General features: G+C 43.0%; 1 protein-coding gene across 1 annotated transcript; it reads left to right on the top strand.

Annotated features, from left to right (window-relative positions):
• Positions 1-27,904, top strand: LOC110522082 (bifunctional protein GlmU). Its single transcript, XM_036975627.1, has 3 exons — positions 1-306; positions 15,179-15,364; positions 26,697-27,904. Exons 1-3 carry the CDS (start codon positions 304-306, stop codon positions 26,946-26,948), a joined length of 441 nt encoding a protein of 146 aa, XP_036831522.1. The 5' UTR covers positions 1-303; the 3' UTR covers positions 26,949-27,904.

Here is a 27,904-nt window from a genome sequence, read left to right as displayed (position 1 = left end):
GGGGCAGAAGAAAATACGCTACGGGCAATAATATTAGGTTTATCATGTAGCGTAGGCTACTACGTAATGCCCATTTAATTACCAATATTTAGGATTTTAAGGGGTAGACTACAGAAAACAGCAGTGGGGTGTGTGTTTTAACTACAACGTTCAGCAGTTCGTGCACCGGAATCTGTGTAACTTCACCTACTACTTTATCAAAACAAGGGGAAGTTAACCTTTTATTAAAACAGTGCCACGTTATGCAAGTGGCAGGAAAAAAATACACAACTTCAATCCTAAACTGACGGTCTCTTTGAAAGTATGGTGAGTTGACCGACTGTTTCCTGCTTTAATACACGTCTTGTTTTACATCGGTTTTCAAGGTATTTAGATTCATAAATACACTAGTTTGGCTAACCTTCCTTCGTTCTAAGGCACTCCACGGGAGCAACATATCACACAAGGTACAAAATACCTTGAACATAGGATGTGCACACCAAGTGCTATTTGTGCCTCCCTCCCAATTAATTCGGCTTTCTATAGGTCACAGTAAAGTGTTTGCATAGACCTGCGTCTTCTCATTAGCGATGTCAAGATCGGGTGAGCGGGAATGTGAGCATCCGAGTTGCTGCGTGTGATGTTCATAGGCCTTTAACCTATAACTAGCCCAATAATGTACTCGTAATGACTGTAGGCCAGCCTACTGTTACTCCTTAAGGTCTAATGACTTTAATGTTATGGTCCCCCACGATGAAATCGGGAAGGGGACTGTGGATCTGTCTCCGTTCGTAAATTTGTTCATGCTGCGCTTAGACAAGGGACACAGAGGGTGACGAGTGTTGGTAAAAACAAGCCAGCACCTTGGAATGCGTTGTTAAATTACACTGATTGGCCAGATGGCAGCGCCATAACAAGAGATTGAAAATGAAAACTTGGGAAGTTGACGGCCCTCACCCACTGACGCAAAGTCATCAAATGCAGTACCTTGGTCCCTCTCCTCACAAGGAACAAATTTGCCTCAGGGTCCGCCATTTAGAATTTTGTGAAAAACACTAAATTAACCATTTGCACAAAACTTGAAATGTGGCACCTATGGAGAAAGGTCTCAACAGTGAAGCCTCCTCAGAGGAGGAAGGGGAGGACCATCTTCCTCAGTGAATTGCATAGATAAAACTGTACTAAATATAGTCACACGTCACCAAATAATTGATTAAAAAACATGTTTTGCAATAAAGGTATAGAGTAGCCTCAACAGCGCAGAAAGGTAGCACCATGGTGTATTAGCCGGAGGACAGCTAGTTTCCGTCCTCTGGCTTCAATACAAAACCCAGGAGGCACATGGTTCTCATCCTCTTCCATAGACTTACACAGTAATTATGACAACTCCTGGAGGACGTCCTCCAACCTGTTAGAGCTCTTGCAATATGAACTGACATGTTGTCCACCCAATGAAAGGATCATGGAATAAATCTCATACTGAAAGCATATGCTACAGCTAGCTAGCGCTGCAGTGCATAACATTTGGTGAGTAGTTGACTCAAAGAGAGAGAAACACAATAGTTGAAGAGTTTAAGAAATTAATTTGTTCAAAAATGAAGGTGACGCAAGAGAGCTATATTTGTATTTTTTTTCTTTCATTTTCACTTACTGCGAATGCAGCTAGCTAGTTTAGCCTACTAAAAACATCTGGCTCAAACAGAGAGGGATGCTAGGTCAGTTTTATTAGTTTATTGCCATCAGGGCCAACCGGTGTAACTGCTAAACTGCTGCAGGATTGTAGCGGGTTTACTAATGCGTTAGTTCTAGTAGCTATATTGACTATGACGTTGGCTAATAATGGTGACAACGATTTAGGCTGCGTGTAGCAGTTAGCGGTTATGATATAAAGGTTTGGCTTGTTAAGATTTTTTCATCTAGTCAGACAGCTGATGTGTTGTGCACTGAAGTCCACAAGCTAAGGGAAAAGGTGAGAGGAGGAGAGCGCATAGATGCAAGAAGGAATTATAGCTACAAACATAGCTGCAGGAAAATGTTTTGGGGTGAGGGTGCTGAAACAAAATGTTGCCCGCACTACAGACAGCTATGTCGGTCCGCTAATACAGGACTAGTAAAGTTCTAAACTTTCATTCATAGGCTAGGTTGTTATAACCTCATGATGGGTATTGGGAACATTTGAGAATCATCTTGTAGCCTAAACTTATCAATGTTACATTGAGTTGGGTGAATTAAATATGAGTGACAGTCATCCAATATGCTGTAATATAAGGTCATGCTCATAAATTTAAAATATATATATATTTTTTTTTTAAAGTCCTCCCTCATCTTCAATGGTGCCGACCGCCACTGCTCTCAACGCAATATTTTCCAGGGCCCAGTTTCTCGATAGCGATAGAACTTAGGCGTATGGGTGTTTTAACGATGCAGCTTTTCTACAGCAGCCAATATGTAACGTGTTTCCCAAAACATGCTGCTCTCAAGTCAGCTTTATCATTTAAAATCTTACCTTATCATTAGAATTATTTCACAATACTGACGACGGATCAGCTCCTAGAGAGATAGTACCACCCATGGCTACAAATATTGAGGTGGCTTATTCTAATGCTTACCCAATAAAAATGCACTAAATCACTGATTTGGCACATCATTGGGCACACGTCATAAAATAATATTGAGACAAATGATAGACAGTACTCTAAAAGTAGCAAAATATAATGATTTATTGAACATGAAATGGGCTATATCATACTGTATTTCAAATCAAAATGATTTTTTTATTTCACCTTTATTTAACCAGGTAGGCTAGTTAAGAACAAGTTCTCATTTACAACTGCGACCTGGCCAAGATAAAGCAAAGGACACAAACAGAGTTACACATGGAATAAACAAACATACAGTCAACACATGCGCCGAATACAACAGTGAAATGCTTACTACAAGCCCTTAACCAACAATGCAGTTAAGAAAATACCTTTAAAAAGAGATAAGAAAAACTAATAATTAAGGAGCAGCAATAAATAACAATAGCGGGGCTATATACAGGGGGTATCGGTTCAGAGGCAATGTGTCAATGCACTGATGTCGAGGTAATTATGTACATGCAGGTCGAGTTAAAGTGGCTATGCATAGATAATAACATTGAGTAGCAGCAAGGGGGGGTGCAAATAGTCTGGGTAGCCATTTGATTAGCTGTTTAGGAGTCTTATGGATTGGGGGTAGAAGCTGTTTAGAAGCCTCTTGTAACTAGACTTGGCGCTCCGGTACCGCTTGCCGCGCGGTAGCAGAGAGAACAGTCTATGACTAGGTTGGCTGGAGTCTGACAATTTTTAGGGCCTTCCTCTGACACCGCCTGGTATAAAGGTTCTGGATGGCAGGAAGCTTGGCCCCGGTGATGTACTGGGCCGTACTCACTACCCTCTGTAGTGCCTTGAGGTCGGAGGCCAAGCAGTTGCCATACCAGGCAGTGATGCAACCTGTCAGAATGCTCTCAATGGTGCAGCTGTAAAACCTTTTGAGGATCTGGGGACCCATGCCAAATCTTTTCGGTCTCCTGAGGGGGAATAGGTTTTGTCGTGCCCTCTTCACAACTGTCTTGATGTGCTTGGACCATGTTAGTTTGTTGGTGATGTGGATGCCAAGGAACTTGAAGCTGTCAACCTTCTCCACTGCAGCCCCGTAGATGAGAATGGGGGCGTGCTCTGTCCTCCTTTTCCTGTAGTCCACAATAATCTCCTTTGTCTTGATGACGTTGAGGGAGAGGTTGTTGTCCTTGCACCACATGGTCAGGTATCTGACCTCCTCCCTATATGCTGTCTCATCGTTGTCGGTGACCAGGCCTACCACTGTTGTGTCATCAGCATACTTAATGATGGTGTTGGAGTTATGCCTGGCCGAGCAGTCATGAATGAAAAGGGAGTACAGGAGGGGTCTGAGTACGGACCCCTGAGGGGCCCCCGTGTTGAGGATCTACGTGGAGGATGTGCTGTTAACTACCCTTACCACCTGGGGGTGGCCCGTCAGGAAGTCTAGGATCCAGTTGCAGAGGGAGGTGTTCCCAGGGTCCTTAGCTTAGTGATGAGCTTTAAGGGCATTATGATGTTGAATGCCCAGCTGTAGTCAATGAATAGCATTCTCACATAGGTGTTCCTTTTGTGCAATAGAGATTGCATAATCTGTGGATCTGTTGGTGCGGTATGCAAATTGGAGTGGGTCTACTAGGGTTTCTAGGAAAATGCTGTTGATGTGAGCCATGACCAGCCTTTCAAAGCATTTCATGGCTACGGACGTGAGTGCTACGGGTCGGTAGTCATTTAGGTAGGTTACCTTAGTGTTCCTGGGCACAGGGACCATGGTGGTCTGCTTAAAACATGTTGGTGTTACAGACTCAGACAGGGAGAGGTTGAAAATGTCAGTGAAGGCTGTTGCCAGTTGGTCAGGTCATGCTTGGAGTACACGTCCTGGTAATCCGTCTGGCCCAGCGGACTTGTGAATGTTGACCTGTTTAAAAGGTCTTACCCTCATCGGCTGCGGAGAACGTGATCACACAGTCATCCGGGCCAGCTGATGCTCTCATGCAGGTTTCAGTGTTACTTTCCTCGATGCGAGCATATAAGTTATTTAGCTTGTCTGGTAGGCTCGTGTCATTGGGCAATTCTCGGTTATGCTTCCCTTTGTAGTCTGTAATAGTTTGCAAGCTCTGCCACATCCGATGAGCGTCGGAGCCGGTGTAGTACGATTTGATCTTACTCCTGTATTGACGCTTTGCCTGTTTGATGGTTCGTCAGAGGGCATAGCGGGATTTCTTATACGCTTCCGGGTTAGAGTCCCGCTCCTTGAATGCGGCAGCTCTACCCTTTAGCTCGGTGTGGATGTTGCCTGTAATCCATGGCTTCTGGTTGGGGTATGTACGTACAGTCACTGTGGGGACGACGTCCTCGATGCACTTATTGATGAAGCCAGTGACTGATGTGGTGTACTCCTCAATGTCATCAGAAGAATCCCAGAACATATTTCAGTCTGTGCTAGCAACAGTCCTGTAGTTTAGCATCTGCTTCATCTGACCCCTTTTTTATAGACCGAGTCACTGGTACTTCCTGCTTTTATTTTTGCTTCTAAGCAGGAATCAGGAGGATAGAGTTATGGTCAGATTTGCCAAATGGAGGGGAAGGGAGAGCTTTGTATGCATCTCTGTGTGTGGAATAAAGGTGGTCTGGATTTTTTTCCCTCTGGTTGCATATTTAACATGCTGATAGAAATTCGGTAGAACTGATTTAAGTTTCCCTGCATTAAAGTTACCGGCCACCAGGAACGCCGCCACTGGGTGAGCATTTTCCTGTTTGCTTATGGCAGAATACAAGTCATTGAGTGCGGTTTTAGTGCCAACTTCGTTCTGTGGTGGTATGTAGACAGCTACGAAAAATACAGATAAACTCTCTAGGTAGATAGTGTGGTCTACAACTTATATACTCTACCTCAGGCGAGCAAAACTGAGACTTCCTTAGATATCGTGCACCAGCTGTTTACATAAATGCATAGGCCCCCACCCCGTGTCTTACCAGAGGCTGCTGTTCTGTCTTGTCGATAGTGTGTAACCCACCAGCAATATGTTCTTCATGTCGTTGTTCAGCCACGACTCGGTGAAACATAAGATATTAGTTTTAATGTCCCGTTGGTAGGATATACAGTTGATGTCAGAAGTTTACATACACTTCGGTTGGAATCATTAAAACACATTTTTCAACCACTCCACAAATTTCTTGTTAACAAAATATAGTTTTGACAAATCGGTTAGGACATCTACTTAGTGCATGACAAGTCATTTTTCCAAAAATTGTTTACACAGATTATTTCACTGTATCACATTTCCAGTGGGTCAGAGGTTTACAAACACTAAATTGACTGTGCCTTTAAACAGCTTGGAAAATCCCAGAAAATTATGTCATGGCTTTAGAAGCTTCTGATAGGCTAATTGACATCATTTGTGTCAATTGGAGGTGTACATGTGGATGTATTTCAAGGCCTACCTTCAAACTCAGTACCTCTTTGCTTGACATCATGCGAAAAAAATTGTAGACCTCCACAAGTCTGGTTCATCCTTGGGAGCAATTTCCAAACGCCTGAAGGTACCACTCATCTGCACAAACAATAGTATGCAAGTATAGACACCATGGGACCACGCAGCCGTCATACCGCTCAGGAAGGAGACGAGTTAGAGATGAACGACTTTGGTGTGAAAAGTGCAAATCAATCCCAGAACAGCAAAGGACCTTGTTTCCTTCAGCATCTTCACAGGTACAAAAGTATCTATATCCACAGTAAAACGAGTCCTATGTCGACATAACCTGAAAGGCTGCTTAGCAAGGAAGGAGCCACTGCTCCAAAACCGCCATAAAAAAAGCAAGACTACGGTTTGCAACTGCACATGGGGACAAAGACCATACTTTTGGAGAAATGTCCTCTGGTCTGATGAAACAACATTGTTTGGCATAATGACCATCGTTATGTTTGGAGGAAAAAGGGGGAGGCTTGCAAGCCGAAGAACACCATTCCAACTGTGAAGCACGCGGGTAGCAGGATCATGTTGTGGGGGTGCTTTGCTGCCGGAGGGACTGGTGCACTTCACAAAATAGATGGCATCATGAGGTAGGAAAATTATGTGGATATATTGAAGATATTGAACATCAAGACATCAGCCAAGTTAAAGCTTGGTCGCAAATGGGTCTTCCAAATGGACAATGACCCCAAGCATACTTCCAAAATGGCTTAAGGACAACAAAGTCAAGGTAATGGAGTGGCCATCACAAAGCCTTGACCTCAATCCTATAGAAGATTTTTGGGTAGAACTGAAAATGTGTGTGAGGAAGGAGGCCTACACACCTGACTCAGTTACACCAGCTCTGTCAGGAGGAATGGGCCAAAATTCACCCAACTTATTGTGGGAAGATACCGAAACGTTTGACGCAAGTTAAACAATTTAAAGGCAATGCTACCAAATACTAATTGAGTATGTAAACTTCTGACCCACTGGGAATGTGATTAAATAAAATATTAACTAAATAATTATATTTTTCTGACATTTACCATTCTTAAAATAAAGTGGTGATCCTAACTGACCTAAGACAGGGCATTTTTACTAGGATTAAATGTCAGGAATTGTGAAACTGAGTTTAAATGTATTTGGCTAATGTGTATCAAATCAAATATATTTATATAGCCCTTCGTACATCAGCTGCTATCTCAAAGTGCTGTACAGAAACCCAGCCTAAAACCCCAAAACAGCAAGCAATGCAGGTGTAGAAGCACAGTGGCTAGGAAAAACTCCCTAAAAAGGCCAAAACCTAGGAAGAAACCTAGAGATGAACCAGGCTATGAGGGGAGGTCAGTACTCTTATGGCTGTGCCGGGTGGAGATTATAACAGAACATGGCAAAGATGTTGAAATGTTCATAAATGACCAGCATGGTCAAATAATAATAATCACAGTAGCTGTCGAGGGTGCAGCAAGTCAGCACCTCAGGAGTAAATGTCAGTTGGCTTTTCATAGCCGATCATTAAGAGTATCTCTACCACTCCTGCTGTCTCTAGAGAGTTGAAAACAGCATGTCTTGGACAGGTAGCACGTCCGGTGAAAAGGTCAGGATTCCATAGCCGCAGGCAGAACAGTTGAAACTGGTGCAGTAGCACGGCCAGGTGGACTAGGGACAGCATGGAGTCCTCATGCCAGGTAGTCCTGAGGCATGGTCCTAGGGCACAGGTCCTCCGAGAGAGAAAGAAAGAGAATTAGAGAGAGAGCATACTTAAATTCACATAGGACACCGGATAAGACAGGAGAAGTACTCCACTCCAGATATAACAAACTGACCCTAGCCCCCCGACACAAACTACTGCAGCATAAATACTGGAGGCTGAGACAGGAGGAGTCAGGAGACACTGTGGCCCCATCCGATGATGCCCCAGGACAGGGCCAAACAGGAAGGATATAACCCCACCCACTTTGCCAAAGCACAGCCCCCACACCACTAAAGGGATATCTTCAACCACTAACTTACCATCCTGAGACAAGGCCGAGTATAGCCCACAAAGATCTCCACCACGGCACAACCCAAGGGGGGGCGTCAACCCAGACAGGAAGATCACATCAGTGACTCAACCCACTCAAGTGACGCACCCCTGCTAGGGACGGCATGAAAGAGCACCAGTAAGCCAGTGACTCAGCCCCTGTAATAGGGTTAGAGAGACCGAGTCTGCGTCTCTCACATGGGTAGGCAGACCATTCCATAAAAATGGAGCGCTATAGGAGAAAGCCCTGCCTCCAGCTGTTTGCTTAGAAATTCTAGGGACAATTAGGAGGCCTGAGTCTTGTGACCGTAGCGTACGTGTAGGTATGTACGGCAGGACCAAATCAGAGAGATAGGTAGGAGCAAGCCCATGTAATGCTTTGTAGGTTAGCAGTAAAACCTTGGAAATCAGCCCTTGCCTTAACAGGAAGCCAGTGTAGGGAGGCTAGCACTGGAGTAATATGATCACATTTTTTGGTTCTAGTCAGGATTCTAGCAGCCGTAATTAGCACTACCTGAAGTTTATTTAGTGCTTTATCCAGGTAGCCGGAAAGTAGAGCATTGCAGTAGTCTAACCTAGAAGTAACAAAAGCATGAATTAATTTTTCTGCATCATTTTTGGACAGAAAGTTTCTGATCTTTGCAATGTTACGTAGATGGAAAAAAGCTGTCCTTGAAACAGTCTTGATATGTTCGTCAAAAGAGAGATCAGGGTCCAGAGTAACGCCAAGGTCCTTCACAGTTTTATTTGAGACGACTGTACAACCATTAAGATTAATTGTCAGATTCAACAGAAGATCTTTGTTTCTTGGGACCTAGAACAAGCATCTCTGTTTTGTCCGAGTTTAAAAATAGAAAGTTTGCAGCCATCCACTTCCTTGTATGTGTATGTAAACTTCCGACTTCAACTGTACGTGCCTTCAGTTTGTCCCATTTATTTTCCAGCATTTGAACGTTAGCTAGCAGAATGGCAAGGGCAGATTAGCCACTCGTCGCAAGGCACTCGGATCTTTTGCCTCAATCTGTTTCCTTCTTCAACGAATCATGGGGATCGGGCCTGGTGTCTGCAGTATATCCCTCGCGTCCGACTCATTGAAGAAGAACTCCTCGTCCAATTTGATGTGAGGAATCCCAGTTCTGATGTCCAAAAGCAATTTTCGGTCATAAGAGATGGTAGCAGCAACATTATGTACAAAACAAGTTACGAATTGCATGATTGGTTGAGAGCCGATAATACGGCAGCCCTACCCTAGTGGCACCGGAGGGTAGGACTCCAAAAGTATTGGTGAGCTCCAAAGGTTACCATTTTTGAAACTATACAATGACTGAGGTTAAAGTGCAGACTGTCAGATTTAATTTGAGGGTATTTTCATCCATATCAGGTGAACCGTTTACTAATTATAACACTTTTTGTACATAGGCCCCCCATTTTAGGGGACCAAAAGTATTGGGACAAATTCACTTACAGTATCGGTCAAAAAAGTTTGGACACCTACTCATTCAAGGGTTCTTTATTTTTACATTGTAGAATAATAGTGAAGACAGACTATGAAATACATGGAATCACGTAGTAACCAAAAAACAAATAAAAATATATTTGAGATTCTTCAAAGTAGCCACCCTTTGCCTTGATGACAGCTTTGTACACTCTTGGCATTCTCTCAACCAGCTTCATGAGGAATTATTTTCCAACAATCTTGAAGGAGTTCCCACATATGCTGAGTACTTATTAACTGCTTTTCCTTCACTCTGCAGTCCAACTCATCCCAATTGGGTTGAGGACGGGTGATTGTGAAGGCCAGGTCATCTGATCCAGCACTCCCATCACTCTCCTTGGTCAAATGTGTATTAAAGTAGTAAAACGTTATATCCCTAGCACGTAATGACTACATCAAACTTGTGACTCTAGACATTTGTTGGATGCATTTTGTTTGTTTTGGTTGTGTTTCAGATTATTTTGTGTCCAATAGAAATGAATGGTAGGCTAAATAATATATTGTGTCATTTTGGATTCACTTTTATTGTAAATAAAAACAGAAGTGTTTAGAAAAATAATATTCTTATTTACAATAAAAGTGACTTTAGTACACAAGTGAATTTGTCCCAATACTGTTAGTACTCTAAAATGGGGGGGGGGGGGGGGGGGGACTGTGTTAAAAAAAAGGAGGTGCTGTAATTTCTAAACAGTTCACCCCATACGGATGAAAATAGCCTCAAATGAAAGCTGACCATTTGCAGTTTAACATCCTATATTGTATAATTTAAAACCCAAAGTGCTGGAGTTCAGAGCCAAAACAAAAAAATGTGTCACTGTCTCAATACTTTGCTAATTTTAATGCATTTATTTCGTTTTTCATTTTAAGCATATTTTATACGTCGCTTGTTTCTATCAATTGCAACGACATTGGTTGGCAACATTGTATGTGTAGTCAACTTTGTTCTGAAGTTAAGTGTTCACAGAGGGCCGATAAACCATGTGATTATATTGTATAAAGTGATGAAGAAGGGCAAAAAAAAGCATCTAACGATGCACTTCGCTGATCTACATTTAAGTGCAACGTTAATAACGATGGTTTTGGAAAACAGCTCTAAATATTCTGATGCTCCTACGAAGGCTCGAATGATGAATTTAGCCTAACGATGCTTTTGGGAAACTGGACCCAGACTACTACCTAATTTCCCGAGGTAGACTGGCTCTGGCAGCCAAATACCCCATCTAAACATGAATCGAATCTCAATTGCGATACTGTTCTGGACACATAAAGCCATTTACTTTCATATCTCCGCAAAAATATTTTCAAAATACACACTTACTGTACGCTGTTATAAATCAGCCTTATCACAGTTGCAGCCAACAGTATTTGTCAGTTACAACACGTTTCTGGTGGCCTTCTGTTACACACAGGTGTGCTGAGCATGCTAGATAGTTAATTAGCCCAGGTGGTTGCCTCTAACATAGGAGGTATGGCTGTGTGGGCTGTGTGTAGTAATTTAAGCTTTTTAAAAAAAAATAATAATATCTGATATGAAAGATACATGTTGGAAACATAAGGAACGTCCCACAATCAATGCGCATTTAAGATACCATCAATAGGTGCTAATGAACGGGGTAACCTATAACAAACATAGCAACATAAATGAAGTGTAACGTCATCTGCCCATACGAGATTGCATTATGCCTGTATGTATGAATATTTACACGCTTTGGCATCTTCTCTTTTGAGCTCATTTAAAGTTTCCCCATAAATAAATGTGCATTAATTGTCATTGTCAAACCAAAATGTCCTTGCATAATCAAGCACACTACAGCTACTCCAAACATGTATTCATCACCTGAAATATTTGGGTTGTCTTGATCACTTGGTTGTACAAGTGTTTATTTGTGGTGATCCAATCCAGGGGATTTTAAGTAGTTAGATGAGCAGGAGAGAGTGACAGAGAGGTGCTTCACAGAGGTTTGATAATTATGTGCTTTAAAAGCGTGCAGTCATCAGAGCCTCTCTCTGCTCTGTGACAAAGCTGGAAGTTGCTTGTTCAGATCCAGGGTTACAATCACTGTTTTGGTTCAAACAAAAGTCCCCTGATTGTGTTTGTGGCAGGTTAGATACTAACAAACCCTGTTACAAACATTATAGACCACCAGGGCCTAAAATTAACACCTGCCATATGCGGGTAGATTTTGTCATTGGAGGGTAAAAGGTGCTTAGTAGTCAATCTGTAATCTGCATTGGGCTGTGCAGAATTTACGGGGATACGGCCTCAGCAGAAGTCAGGGCATTCATCCTTCTTGCGCTTCGCGGAGCAGCACAGACCTGTTGTGAAGGAAGTTGTCAAGGACGTGTGTTTGTGTTTATACAGGACCTCCCGTCCCCGCCTACCATCAACCAATCATGTAAATTATGGAGCTACATGGACCCATCCGTATTGTTACAATATTTGGGAGGCGCACAATGACACAGTATGGAGCACAATTTGGCCTCCGGAGGCTCCACGATTGCGTCACAACCTCCATACGGAGACTAACCACATTTTCAGATATTGGCTTTAAGATGTCTATTTCACCAGCCACATCGGCGGGTGGTCAGGGCTCCACAGTGCGAGCATTTCACTCGCATTTGTGAATAAAAAAAAAAAAAGTCAAATATGATCACATTTATAGTAAAATTAATGCTGCAGTTGATGTTTAAAAAGTATTTATGCCGTTTTGTTTTATAGCTGGTAAATTAAATCACACAAATTCTAGCCTATTCCACCTCGTGCTGGAACACTGCCTGGCTGGGGGCTGTGCTCACGTGAAGATAATTCATTCATGGTTCATTTTTAGAGGCGCTGCACACTGGCATAAAAATTGGTCTAATTTACTTGACTTTGCCCATGTGTTCCATGGCAATTGACATAGACAAACAACCTAGCTTGTGAACCAAACTGTTTGAGTTTCAACTGTTGGTGAAGAGAAGACAACGCTTCTACACTGAACAAAAATATAAACGCAACATGTAAAATGTTGAATACAAATTTGTTTACATCCCTGTTAGTGAACATTTCTCCTTTGCCAAGATATTCTATCCAATTGACAGATGTGGCATATCAAGAATATGATTAAACAGCAGGATTATTACACAGGTGTACCCTGGGCTGGGGACAATAAAAGGCCACTTTAAAATGTGCAGTTTCGTCACACAACACAATGCCGCAGATGTCTCAAATTTTGAGGGAGCGTGCCATTGGCATGCTGACTGCAGGAATGTTTACCAGAGCTATTCCCAGAGAATGTAAAATTAATTTTTCTACCAATACCTGGCAACAACGATTCAGTCGCGAAGTGGTAGGCCACACAAGCTCACAGAATGGGACCGCTGAGTGCTTAAGTGCGTAGCGTGTAAAAATTGTCTGTCTATTGCAACACTCACTACCAAGTTACAAACTGCCTCTGGAAGCAACGTCAGCACAAGAACAGTTCATTGGGATCTTTGTGAAATAGTTTTCCATAGCCAAGCAGCTGCACAGAAGCCTAAGATCACCACGCACAATGCCAAGTGTCACCTGGAGAGGTGTAAACCTCGCTGCAATTGGACTCAAACAGTGGAAACGCGTTCTCTGGAGTGATGAATCACACTTCACCATCTAGCAGTCCGATGGACGAATTTGGGTTTGTCGGATGCCAGGAGAACGCTACCTGCCCCAATGCATAGTGCCAACTGTAAAGTTTGGTGGAGGAGTAATAATGGTCTGGGGTTGTTTTTCATGGTTCGGGTTAGACTCTTTAGTTCCAGCGAAGGGACATTTTAACGCTACAGCATACAATGACATTGTAAATGATTCTATGCTTCCAACTTTATGGCAAGAGTTTGGGGAAGGCCCTTTCCTGTTTCAGCATGACAATAACCCTGTGCACAAAGCAAGGTCCATACACAAATGGTTTGTCGAGATCGGTGTGGAAGAATTTGACTGGCCTGCACAGAGCTCTGACCTCAACCCCATCAAACACCATTGGGATGATTTGGAACGCCGACTGCGAGCCGGGCCTAATCGCCCAACATCAGTGCCCGACCTCACTAAGGCTCTTGTGGCTGAATGGAAGTCCCCGCAGAAATGTTCCAACATCTAGTGGAAAGCCTTCCCATAAGAGTGGAGGCTGTTACAGCAGCAAAGGGGGGACAAACTCCATATTAATGCCAATGATTTTGGAATGAGATGTTCAATGATCAGGTGTCCACATACTTTTTGTCATGTAGTGTATTTTTGTTCATCCATCCATGATAAATATTATATAAGCTATATAAGCTATATGAAACATTGCCTAATGATCTGAATAGGGGCTAAGTAATTGGACAAAACTTAGATGCTCACATCCGGGGGGCTCCCGAGTGGCGCAGCGGCCTAAGACACTGCATCTCAGTGCTAGAGGCATCACCACAGACCCTGGTTCGATTGCGGGCTGTATCACAACCGTCCGTGATTGGGAGTCCCGTAGGGCGGCGCACAATTGGCCCAGCGTCGTTAAGGTTTGGCTGGGGTAGGCCGTCATTGTAAATAAGATTTAGTTCTAAACTGAATTGCCTAGTTAAACAAATACATTTTTAAATGTGCATCAATAACGCAAATGTTTCTCCTTTCATTCTTGTCCACCAATCCAGTCTGACTCCTCCCATCATCCTCCTCTGACTGTTGCATTCTGGAATCTCCTCCGCTGCTGGGAGAAAAGGATGATACCAGAGCTGCTGGTTTGAATGAAGGATTTGGAGAAAGAAAGACAGAATATCCTCCCTTTCCTTTATTGTAATGAGCTACTTGCCAGGTGGTGCTTGTGGTTGTGGATTTCTGAGTTGAACCACACATGTACCAGTCCTGAAGACTGGCTCAATTTCAAGATGAAGCCTAACTTTCCAATACAAACTCATTGGCTTATGGTCATACTGTATGATTTGCCTCAATTTAATTATTGATAAATTGTTGATTAGTCTCATGAAACCGACTGACCTCTACGCTCCCATTGCCTTTCAGTTTGTGTAACTTGAATGTGTAGTTCATGAGATCAGGTTGGTTGAACGAGGCAAGCCGTGGATAGCTTTAAGAAAAATCATGATGTTATGGTTTACTTCTGTAATGCAGAGCTGCTCTTTCAGGCGGTTGAAGACCAGCAGGGTGAACACTGAGTAAATGAGAATACGATATGGAATCCGTTGGAAAGAACACCGAGGTGGTGATCAACTAATTTCCATACACCGGCTGGGGCCCATGTCTTTACTGCAGGTTATGGGGTCAGGCTCGTATTTAGTTAACCGTGATGATCCTGTTAAAGAACTGAATGGACCACCATCCTAGCGAGTGTGCCTCTAGAGTCTATACCTCTATCCTCCTCCCCTCTCCTCTCCCTCTGTTCCCCTTCACCCAACATCTGAACTATGATTAATGGACTTCTTGGGCTCAATGACTGCGAGAAACCATAATTGGGTCAAGCCAGGCCTGGAGCAATAGAGAGCAGCCCCAGATTGAGAAGGAGAAAGAAGCGATGGCTGCTAGGGGTTGGGAGTGAATAAAGTTTGGGAGCTTTGCAATGCTACAGTTCGCCACCAGCCCAGTACCAAACATGCTCATGTCTCGGTTTACCCCCCCCCCCCCTTCTATGTCCACTGTGCCTAGGCATCTGCAGGCTCTGCCCTCAAGGTCCACGCAGTACGCTTTGGGCCGGGACAGGAGCTGCTGTGCTCCCTGCTGGCATTCGTGGAGGAGAGAAACCTTAAAGCGCCATTCATCATCACCTGCGTGGGCAGCGTAACCAAGGCAACACTCCGGCTGGCAAACGCCACTGCAGGGAATACCAATGAGGTACTTGGCAGAAATGTTGGCTGGCAACCAGCCGTCATGCTTCTGGTGAAGTGTCTAAATTGTTGTTGTAAATGAAAAGACAATGTCGGCATCCCAAATGGCACCCTATACACTTCATAGTCCACTACTTTTGAACAGGCTTCTGATGGCTCTGGTCTAAAGTAGTGCACTATATAGGGAATCGGGTACCATTTGGGACATAACCAAGTCTTGTAAGTGCCTCCACAGAATTCACAGGGGTTTGGGTTGGGACTGAGTGGGATTGGGAGGACATCTGGCAAGATGTCAAAGGACATGATGAAAGGGCCTTTGAGCACTGTTGTACACACAGCAAATCTCTCATAAATGGGTACGTGTTGTGTTATAGTACGACAATATACTACAGTAATACTACACTACAGTCTCCCTTGGGAAAGAGGTCCTCTGAGCTCATTTGGACTACCTGCTTAAAGTGGAACTGACAGCGTTTTAGCAACAACAAGCTTATTAAAATCTTATTAAAATCTGTTCATACATAAAAAAATTAAAAAAATAAAAGTAGTCATTCTTCCTGGTGGTGCATACTGTTACTACTGTTTTATATTTTTTAAATCAGACAAAATAGCACTTATATATGGTCATTTTAACGTTTTAATGTTTGGATAGGACGTATAGTAAGGCATTTGTGAACATTCTGTGGCAATAGAGTGGGAACACGGCTGTGCGTTTGGACAAGTAGACACTGCAGTAAATAAAACCTAATAAATACATGTCTAGACCAGGGCTGGAGTCTACTCAGACCATAGCCAATCAGAGCTACAGTAGGCCTGTATGCAAATAAGCAATTTGCTATAGGGGCCTGCCATCATTCACTTTGAACTGGACTGTCTGTTTACAGGCAGTAACAACAGCAAGATTTTAGACCATTTAGAACACCACACGCCACCTGAACGGATTTCTGCAAGTATGTCAAATATGTACCACAGGAGTCCTCTGACATTTGAGAACGACGTAGATGCCAAGTGTCACCTGGAGTGGTGTAAACCTCGCTGCAATTGGACTCAAACAGTGGAAACGCGTTCTCTGGAGTGATGAATCAAACTTCACCATCTAGCAGTCCGATGGACGAATTTGGGTTTGTCGGATGCCAGGAGAACACTACCTGCCCCAATGCATAGTGCCAACTGTAAAGTTTGGTGGAGGAGTAATAATGGTCTGGGGTTGTTTTTCATGGTTCGGGCTAGACTCCTTAGTTCCAGTGTAGGGAAATTTTAACGCTACAGCATACAATGCCTTTGTAAATGATTCTATACTTCCAACTTTATGGCAAGAGTTTGGGGAAGGCCCTTTCCTGTTTCAGCATGACAATAACCCTGTGCACAAAGCGAGGTCCATACACAAATGGTTTGTCGAGATCGGTGTGGAAGAATTTGACTGGCCTGCACAGAGCTCTGACCTCAACCCCATCAAACACCTTTGGGATGATTTGGAACGCCGACTGCGAGCCAGGCCTAATCGCCCAACATCAGTGCCCGACCTCAATTAATGCTCTTGTGGCGGAATGGAAGTCCCCGCAGAAATGTTACAACATCTAGTGGAAAGCCTTCCCATAAGAGTGGAGGCTGTTACAGCAGCAAAGGGGGGACAAACTCCATATTAATGCCAATGATTTTGGAATGAGATGTTCAATGATCAGGTGTCCACATACTTTTTGTCATGTAGTGTATTTTTGTTCATCCATCCATGATAAATATTATATAAGCTACATAAGCTATATGAAACATTGCCTAATGATCTGAATAGGGGCTAAGTAATTGGACAAAACTTAGATGCTCACATCCGGGGGGCTCCCGAGTGGCGCAGCGGCCTAAGACACTGCATCTCAGTGCTGGCGGCATCACCACAGACCCTGGTTCAATTGCGGGCTGCATCACAACAGTCCGCGATTGGGAATTCACGGGCCAGACGTAACCTAGTTGTCTTTACAAAAATTGCAACTGCGACCCAAACTGGCCATTGTTTTATTTGATTAAATATAGCCCTTGTATAATGTCCACGTACGAAAAATATACATCATTTGTGCAGAATATGCTGCGACCTTAATCGAGAAGTATTTAATAACTCCAAATAACAAAGACGTAGATGCCAAGTGTCACCTGGAGTGGTGTAAACCTCGCTGCAATTAGACTCAAACAGTGGAAACGCGTTCTCTGGAGTGATGAATCAAACTTCACCATCTAGCAGTCCGATGGACGAATTTGGGTTTGTCGGATGCCAGGAGAACGCTACCTGCCCCAATGCATAGTGCCAACTGTAAAATCACCTGTGCGATTGAATGCAGCGTTACTGTATCGGGCACACAACATGTATTGTAGTTGAGTAGCCGGCGTAGGCTACTTCTCAAATGTTGCTGTAAGAGGCCTACATATTTCTCCTTTGCATGCTGTTTTGTTGATTTTTTGTGGGTTATTCATTGTTAACCATTAAAAACCCAAGCCAGACTGCAACATTTTAGTAGCCTAGCTAAGACCGTGGCATGTCTGTACACTTTCCCTCCGCTGAGTGCTGTAAACGGGACAAATGAAAGCTGCGCATATTGAAGTTGAATTCACCGATAACTTATTTATACTTGCTTGTGTTTTACGTAATTATGACATAACATTGAAGGTTGTGCAATGTAACAGGAATATTTAGACTTATGGATGCCACCCATTAGATAAAATACAGAACGGTTCCATATTTCATTGAAAGAATAAACGTCTTGTTTTCGAGATGATAGTTTCTGGATTTGACCATATTAATGACCTAAGGCTTGTATTTCTGTGTGTTATCATGTTATAACTAAGTCTATGATTTGATAGAGCAGTCTGACTGAGTGATGGTAGGCACCAGCAGGCTCGTAAGCATTCATTCATACAGCACTTTTGTGCGTTTGCCAGCAGCTGTTTATGATTTCAAGCCTATCAACTCCCGAGATTAGGCTTGTGTAACTGATGTGAAATGGCTAGCTAGTTAGCGGGGTGCACGATAATAGCGTTTCAAACGTCACTCGCTCTGAGACTTGGAGTGGTTGTTCCCCTTGCTCTGCAAGGGCCGCAGCTTTTGTGGAGCGATGGGTAACGCTGCTTCGAGGGTGGCTGTTGTCGTTGTGTTCCTGGTTCGAGCCCAGGTAGGAGCGAAGAGAGGTACGGAAGCTATACTGTTACACTGGCAATACTGAAGTGCTATAAGAACATGCAATAGTCAAAGGTTAATGAAATACAAATGGTATAGAGAGAAATAGTCCTATAATTCCTATAATAATTACAACCTAAAACTTCTTACCTGGGTATATTGAAGACTCATGTTAAAAGGAACCACCAGTTTTCATATGTTCTCATGTTCTGAGCAAGGAACTTAAATGTTAGCTTTCTTACATGGCACATATTGCACTTTTACTTTCTTCTCCAACACTTTGTTTTTGCATGATTTAAACAAAATTGAACATGTTTCATTATTTATTTGAGGCTAAATTGATTTTATTGATGTATTCATTTCAAATAAGTGTTCATTCAGTATTGTTGTAATTGTCATTATTACAAATAAATTGTCAGATTAATCGGTATCGGCTTTTTTTGGTCCTCCAATAATCGGTATCGGCGTTGAAAAATCATAATCGGTCGACCTCCAGTGGATTTTATTTGAGTTTGTTTTGGAGGTAAACCGTTACAATACAGTTTTAGTTTTTCAAACAGGTTTGTTAATTATTTACTAAATACTGTTTGAGTAGCTTTCATTTTAGTTTCAATTTAAGTTTACTTAATGTATTCAGACCCCTTGACTTTTTTCACATTTTGTTACATTAGCCTTATTCTAGAATTGATTTCTCAATCTACACACAATACCCCATAATTACAGCAAAAACAGGTTTTTGCAAATTGTTTGCTAATAAATAAAAAACATTGAAATATCACATTTACATAAGCATTCAGACCCTTTACTCAGTACTTTGTTGAAGCACCTTTGACAGTGATTACAACCTCGAGGCTTCTTAGATATGACGCTACAAGCTTGGCACACCTTTATTTGGGAGTTTCTCCCATTCTTCTCTGCAGATTCTCTCAAGCTCTGTCAGGTTGGATGAAGAGCGTTGCTGCACAGCTATTTTCAGGTCTCTCCAGAGTTGTTCTATTGGGTTCAAGTCTGGGCTCTGGCTAGGCCACTCAAGGACATTCAGAGACTTGTCCCAAAGCCACTGCGTTGTCTTGGCTGTGTGCTTAGGGTTGTTGTTCTGTTGGAAGGTGAACCTCTGCCCCAGTCTAAGGTCCTCCAATAATCGGTATCGGCGTTGAAAAATCATAATCGGTCGACCTCCAGTGGATTTTATTTGAGTTTGTTTTGGAGGTAAACCGTTACAATACAGTTTTAGTTTTTCAAACAGGTTTGTTAATTATTTACTAAATACTGTTTGAGTAGCTTTCATTTTAGTTTCAATTTAAGTTTACTTAATGTATTCAGACCCCTTGACTTTTTTCACATTTTGTTACATTAGCCTTATTCTAGAATTGATTTCTCAATCTACACACAATACCCCATAATTACAGCAAAAACAGGTTTTTGCAAATTGTTTGCTAATAAATAAAAAACATTGAAATATCACATTTACATAAGCATTCAGACCCTTTACTCAGTACTTTGTTGAAGCACCTTTGACAGTGATTACAACCTCGAGGCTTCTTAGATATGACGCTACAAGCTTGGCACACCTTTATTTGGGAGTTTCTCCCATTCTTCTCTGCAGATTCTCTCAAGCTCTGTCAGGTTGGATGAAGAGCGTTGCTGCACAGCTATTTTCAGGTCTCTCCAGAGTTGTTCTATTGGGTTCAAGTCTGGGCTCTGGCTAGGCCACTCAAGGACATTCAGAGACTTGTCCCAAAGCCACTGCGTTGTCTTGGCTGTGTGCTTAGGGTTGTTGTTCTGTTGGAAGGTGAACCTCTGCCCCAGTCTAAGGTCCTGAGCTCTCTGGAGCAGGTTTTCATCAAGGATCTCTCAGTACTTTGCTCTGTTAATCTTTGCCTCGATCCTGACTAGTCTCCCAGTCCCTGCCACTGAAAAACATCCTCACAACATGATGCTGCCACCACCATGGTGCAATGTTTCCTCCAGATGTGATGCTTGGCATTCAGGCCAAAGAATTTAACCTTGGTTTCATCAGATCAGATAATCTTGTTTCTCATGGTCTGAAAGTCCTTTAGATGCCTTTTGGCAAACCCCAAGAGGGCTGTCATGTGCCTTTCACTGAGGAGTGGCTTCTGTCTGGAAACTCTACCATAAAGGCCTGATTGGTGGAGTGCTGTAGAGATGGTTGTCCTTCTGGAAGGTTCTCCCATCTCCGTAGAGGAACTCTAGAGTGCTGTCAGAGTGACCTTCTCCCCCGATTGCTCAGTTTGGCCGGGCAGTGACCTCTAGGAAGAGTCTTGGTGGTTCCAAACTTCTTCCATTTTAGAATGATGGAGGCCAGTGTGTTCTTGGGGACTTTTAATGCTGCAGACATTTTTTGGTACCCTTCCCCAGATCTGTGCTTCGGCACAATCCTGTCTTGGAGTTCTACGGACAATTTCAAATCAAATCAAATGTATTTATATAGCCCTTTTTACATCAGCTGATATCTCAAAGTGCTGTAAAGAAACCCAGCCTACAACCCCAAACAGCAAGCAATGCAGGTGTAGAAGCATTGTGGCTAGGAAAAACTAAGGCCAAAATATAGGAGGAAACCTAGAGAGGAACCAGGCTATGAGGGGTGGCCAGTACTCTTATGGCTGTGCCGGGTGGAGATTATAACAGAACATGGCAAAGATGTTCAAATGTTCATAAATGACCAGCATGGTCAAATAATAATAATCACAGTAGTTGTCGAGGGTGCAACAAGTCAGCACCTCGGGAGTAAACGTCAGTTGGCTTTTCATAGCCGATCATTAAGAGTATCTCTACCGCTCCTGCTGTCTCTAGAGAGTTGAAAACAGCAGGTTTGGGACATGTAGCACGTCCAGTGAACAGGTCAGGGTTCCATAGCCGCAGGCAGAACAGTTGAAACTGGAGCAGCAGCACGGCCAGGTGGACTGGGGACAGCAAGGAGTCATCATGCTAGATAGTCCTGAGGCAGAGAGAGAGAGAATTAGAGAGAGCATACTTAAATTCACACAGGACACCGGATAAGACAGGAGAAGTACTCCAGATATAACAGACTGACCCTAGCCCCCCGACACAAACTACTGCAGCATAAATACTGGAGACTGAGACAGGAGGGGTCAGGAGACACTGTGGCCCCATCTGATGATACCCCCGGACAGGGCCAAACAGGCAGGATATAACCCCACCCACTTTGCCAAAGCACAGCCCCCACACCACTAGAGGGATATCTTCAACCACCAACTTACCATCCTGAGACAAGGCCGAGTATAGCCCACAAAGATCTCCGCCATGGCACAACCCAAGGGGGGCGCCAACCCAGACAGGAAGATCACATCAGTGACTCAACCCACTCAAGTGACGCACCCCTCCTAAGGACGGCATGGAAGAGCACCAGTAAGCCAGTGACTCAGCCCCTGTAATAGGGTTAGAGGCAGAGAATCCCAGTGGAGAGAGGGGAACCGGCCAGGCAGAGACAGCAAGGGTGGTTTGTTGCTCCAGAGCCTTTCCGTTCACCTTCACACTCCTGGGCCAAACTACACTCAACCATATGACCTACTGAAGAGATGAGTCTTCAGTAAAGACTTAAAGGTTGAGACCGAGTCTGCGTCTCTCACATGGGTAGGCAGACCATTCATAAAAATGGAGCTCTATAGGAGAAAGCCCTGCCTCCAGCTGTTTGCTTAGAAATTCTAGGGACAATTAGGAGGCCTGCGTCTTGTGACCGTAGAGTACGTGTAGGTATGTACGGCAGGACCAAATCGGAAAGATGGGTAGGAGCAAGCCCATGTAATGCTTTGTAGGTTAGCAGTAAAACCTTGAAATCAGCACTTGTCTTAACAGGAAGCCAGTGTAGGGAGGCTAGCACTGGAGTAATATGATACATTTTTTTGGTTCAAGTCAGGATTCTAGCAGCTGTATTTAGCACTAACTGAAGTTTATTTAGTGCTTTTTCCGGGTAGCCGGAAAGTAGACCATTGCACAGTAGTCTAACCTAGAAGCAACAAAAGCATGGATGAATTTTTCTGTATCATTTTTGGACAGAAAGTTTCAGATTTTTGCAATGTTACGTAGATGGAAAAAAGCTGTCCTTGAAACAGTCTTGATATGTTCATCAAAAGAGAGATCAGGGTCCAGAGTAACGCCAAGGTCCTTCAGTTTTATTACAGACGACTGTACAACCATCAAGATTAATTGTCAGATTCAACAGAAGATCTCTTTGTTTCTTGGGACCTAGAACAAGCATCTCTGTTTTGTCCGAGTTTTAAAGTAGAACGTTTGCAGCCATCCACTTCCTTATGTCTGAAACACAGGCTTCTAGCGAGGGCAATTTTGGAGCTTCACCATGTTTCATTGAAATGTACAGCTGTGTGTCATCCGCATAGCAGTGAAAGTTAACATTATGTTTTCGAATGACATCCCCAAGAGGTAAAAATATATAGTGAAAACAATAGTGGTCCTAAAACGGAACCTTGAGGAACACCAAAATGTACAGTTGATTTGTCAGAGGACAAACCATTCACAGAGACAAACTGATATCGTTCCGACAGATAAGAGCTAAACCAGGCCAGAACTTGTCCGTGTAGACCAATTTGGGTTTCCAATCTCTTCAAAAATGTGGTGATCGATGGTATCAAAAGCAGCACTAAGGTCTAGGAGCACGAGGACAGATGCAGAGCCTCGGTCTGACGCCATTAAAAGGTCATTTACCACCTTCACAAGTGCAGTCTCAGTGCTATGATGAGGTCTAAAACCAGACTGAAGCATTTCGTATACATTGTTTGTCTTCAGGAAGGCAGTGAGTTGCTGCGCAACAGCCTTTTCTATTTGAGAGGAATGGAAGATTCGATATAGGCCGATAGTTTTTAAAATATTTTCTGGGTCAAGGTTTGGCTTTTTCAAGAGAGGCTTTATTACTGCCACTTTTAGTGAGTTTGGTACACATCCGGTGGATAGAGAGCCGTTTATTATGTTCAACATAGGAGGGCCAAGCACAGGAAGCAGCTCTTTCAGTAGTTTAGTTGGAATAGGGTCCCGTATGCAGCTCGAAGGTTTAGAGGCCATGATTGTGTCATCATTGTGTCGAGATATATAGTACTGAAACACTTGAGTGTCTCTCTTGATCCTAGGTCCTGGCAGAGTTGTGCAGACTCAGGACAACTGAGCTTTGGAGGAATACGCAAATTTAAAGAGGAGTCCGTAATTTGCTTTCTTTTCCTCAAAGAAGTTCATTAATTTATTACTGCTGAAGTGAAAGCCATCCTCTCTTGGGGAATGCTGCTTTTTAGTTAGCTTTGCGACAGTATCAAAAATACATTTCGGATCCTTCTTATTTTCCTCAATTAAGTTGGAAAATAGTATGATCGAGCAGCAGTAAGGGCTCTTCGATACTGCATGGTACTGTCTTTCCAAGCTAGTCGGAAGACTTCCAGTTCGGTGTGGCGCCATTTCCATTCAAATTTTCTGGAAGCTTGCTTCAGAGCTCTGGTATTTTCTGTATACCAGGGAGCTAGTTTCTTATGACAAATGTTTTTTGTTTTTAGGGGTGCAACTGCATCTAGGGTATTGCGCAAGGTTAAATTGAGTTCCTCAGTTAGGTGGTTAACTGATTTTTGTCCTCTGACGTCCTTGGATAGGCAGAGGTAGTCTGGAAGGGCATCAAGGAATATTTGGGTTGTCTGAGAATTTATAGCACGACTTTTGATGCTCCTTGGTTGGGGTCTGAGCAGATTATTTGTTGCGATTGCAAATGTAATAAAATGGTGGTCCGATAGTCCAGGATTATGAGGAAAAACATTAAGATCCACAACATTTATTCCATGGGACAAAACTAGGTCCAGAGTATGACTGACAGTGAGTAGGTCCAGAGACAAAACCCACTGAGTCGATGATGGCTCCGAAAGCCTTTTGGAGTGAGTCTGGACTTTTCCATGTGAATATTAAAATAAAAAATTAGAATATTATCTGCTATGACTACAAGGTCCGACAGGAATTCAGGGAACTCAGTGAGGAGCACTGTATATGGCCCAGAAGCTCAAAAGACAAAAACATATTTATTTTTTTGTAAATTGAAATTTGCTATCGTAAATGTTAGCAACACCTCCGCCTTTGCGATGCACAAGGGATATGGTCACTGGTGTAACCAGGAGGTGAGGCCTCATTTAACACAGTAAATTCAAAGGGGCTTAAGCCATGTTTCAGTCAGGTCAATCACATCAAGAATATGATCAGTGATTAGTTCATTGACTATAACTGCCTTTGAAGTGAGGGATCTAACATTAAGTAGCCCTATTTTGAGATGTGAGGTATCATGATCTCTTTCAATAATGGCAGGAATGGAGGAGGTCTGTATTCTAGTGAGATTGCTAAGGCGAACACCGCCATGTTTAGTTTTGCCCAACCTAGGTCGAGGCACAGACACGGTCTCAATGAGGATAGGGGATAGCTAAGCTGACTCCACTAAGCTGGCAGGCTGGCTAACAGAACGATCCAAAATTAATTTTTGATACTGTCGCAAAGCTAACTAAAAAGCAGCATCCCCCAAGAGAGGATGGCTTTGTGGAGCTAGAGAAGTTAGAGCCCTGTCTATGTTGGTAGATAAGATGAGAGCACCCCTCCAGCTAGGATGGAGTCCGTTACTCCTCAGCAGGCCAGGCTTGGTCCTGTTTGTGGGTGAGTCCCAGAAAGAGGGCCAATTATCTACAAATTCTATATTTTGGGAGGGGCAGAAAACTGTTTTCAACCAGTGATTGACTTGTGAGACTCTGCTGTAGAGCTCATCACTCCCCCTAACTGGGAGGGGGCCAGAGACAATTACTCGATGCAGAAACATCTTTCTAGCTGATTTACACGCTGAAGCTATGTTGCGCTTGGTGACCTCTGACTGTTTCATCCTAACATCATTGTGCCGACGTGGATAACAATATCTCTATACTTTCTACACTCGCCAGTTTTAGCCTTAGCCAGCACCATCTTCAGATTAGCCTTAACATCGGTAGCCCTGCCCCCTGGTAAACAGTGTATGATCGCTGGATGATTAGTTTTGGGTAATGGAGTCGCCAATGACTAGTGTTTTCAATTTGTCAGAGCTAATGGTGGGAGCCTTCGGCGTCTCAGACCCCGTAACGGGAGGAGTAGAGACCAGCGAAGGCTTGGCCTCAGACTCCGACTCGCTGCTTAATGGGGAGAACCGGTTGAAAGTTTCTGTCGGCTGAATGAGCGACACCGGTTGAGCATTCCTACAGCATTTCCCTTCAGAAGCCATGAGAAAGCACAGGGACCGTGCGAGGGGATTTGTACTAACGTTACTATCTGTACTTACTGGTGGCACAGACGCTGTTTCATCTTTTCCTACACTGAAATGACCCTTGCCTAAAGATTGCGTCTGAAGCTGGGCTCGCAGCACAGCTATCCTCGCCGTAAGGCGATCGTTTTCCTATATATTATGAGTACAGCGACTGCAATTAGAAGGCATCATGTTAATGTTACTACTTAGCATCGGCTGTTGGAAGTCCTGACGAACCTTGTCCGGAGTGAAAAAGTTGAGTGAGGGAAAAACAAAAAATATAAACGGTAATTAAAAAGTAAAAACCGTAAAGTTGTCAGGTAGCAAAGTAAGGTTGGCAACAGAACGCACAGCAACACGTCAACAAGTCTGCAAGTTGTGACCGGAAATTACGAAAATAGACTGTAATCCTGTATAGTAAATAGACCTCATGGCTTGTTTTTTTTTGTTGTTGTTGTTTTTTTCCTGACGTGCACTGTCATCTGGGACCTTTATATAGACAGGTATGTGCCTTTCCAAATCATGTCCAATCAATTGAATTTACCACAGGTGGATTCCAATCAAGTTGTAGGAACATCTCAAGTACGATCATTGGAAACAGGATGCACCTGAGCTCAATTTAGAGTCTCATAGCAAAGGTTCTGAATACTTGTGTAAATAATGTATTTGGGTTTGTTTTTTTACAAATGTATAAACATTTCTAAAAACCTGTTTTCATTTTGTCATTATGGGGTATTGTGTGTAGATAAAAAAATTAAAAAAACATTAATGCATTTTATAATAAGGCTGTAACATTACAAAATGTGGGGAAAAGTCAAGGGGTCTGAATACTTTCCGAAGGCACTGTAATAACCTTGTTTTACCACCCTAAGTTGTTTTTTTCCTCCAACCTGTTTCCAGGTGATCCATCTTGACGAGCACTTTGAGATCGTGTCCCTGGTGGGCACGTTGAACAAGGAGGCTCACCTCCACATCTGCCTGGCCGACAAGGAGGGGAAGACATTGGGAGGACATGTACTGGGAGACCTGGAGGTGTTCACCACGGCTGAGGTGGTCATCGGTGAGGCCTCTGATCTGCTGTTTGACAGACAGATGGACCATCGCACAGGCTTCCCTGAGCTGGTCATCCAATCCCGCTCTGAAAAGAACTAGACGAAGGAGGAGGCCTTTATTCTCCTATACTCACCTCCATATTTATTTGGACAGTGAAGCATTTTTAAAATTATTTCTCTGTAATCCAGAATTTTGGATTTATGATCAAATGTTTCCTATGAGGCGACAGTACAGAATGTCACCTTTCTGTTTTACTGTTAAGATATGAAAACACTTCATGTATCAAGTTTCCCCATTTTAAAGAAGTCATAAGTATTTGGACAAATTCACTTATAGGGTATTGAAGTGGTCTGAAGTTTAGCATTTGGTCCTATATTCCTAGTACACAATGATTACATCAATCTGGTGACCCTACAAACTCGATGGATGCATTTGCAGTTGGTTTTGGTTGCGTTTTGCCCAATAGGAACTGAATGGTGAATGATGTCTGGAGTAGTTATCTATTCTAAGTGAATAGATAAGATGTTTCTCAACACTTCTAAATGAATCCTGTAAATGCCACGATTAAGAACAATCAGGAGAGAACCAGGAATAATGACGATCGAGAAGGTTACAGAGGCTACAACAAAACATGCTAACCTCTCACCATTACCAATAGCAGGTTAGCATTTTCATTTATTAAACTTCTGTAGCGCTTTTCATAGAATCTCAAAGTGCTTCAAGTAATATGAAACATTTGATCTCAAATCCAAAATGCTGGAGTGTAGAGCCCCCCCCCCCCCAAAAAAAATGCTTCACGCACTAAATTCATATGGATGGGAGTGTTTGGATGTCTAATAGAAATTATCTTCTCCTCTAGCAGTTTAATATAAATAGATTGTAATGAGATTTAATTCATTCTGCTTGTGTACAATGGCAGTGTAACACTTTATACCAGATATTTGGAGACAGCTTTGTCTTTGTCGTTTACTACACTCTTATTACGCTTTTGTAATGTAGTATATATACTATGTTCACCAAGACCAGCCTTAATACAGCACATCTCCCTAATCTAA

This window comes from Oncorhynchus mykiss, chromosome 4, assembly GCF_013265735.2.
Source record: "Oncorhynchus mykiss isolate Arlee chromosome 4, USDA_OmykA_1.1, whole genome shotgun sequence".
NCBI lineage: Eukaryota > Metazoa > Chordata > Actinopteri > Salmoniformes > Salmonidae > Oncorhynchus > Oncorhynchus mykiss.
This window is presented reverse-complemented; position numbering and strand designations above follow the sequence as displayed.

What these genes read in the sequence shown, in the direction of transcription:
- LOC110522082 (XM_036975627.1), top strand. An exon ending in CTGCAGGGAATACCAATGAG is followed by an intron (nt 15,365 to 26,696) that starts GTACTTGGCAGA and finishes ACCTGTTTCCAG; the next exon opens with GTGATCCATCTTGACGAGCA.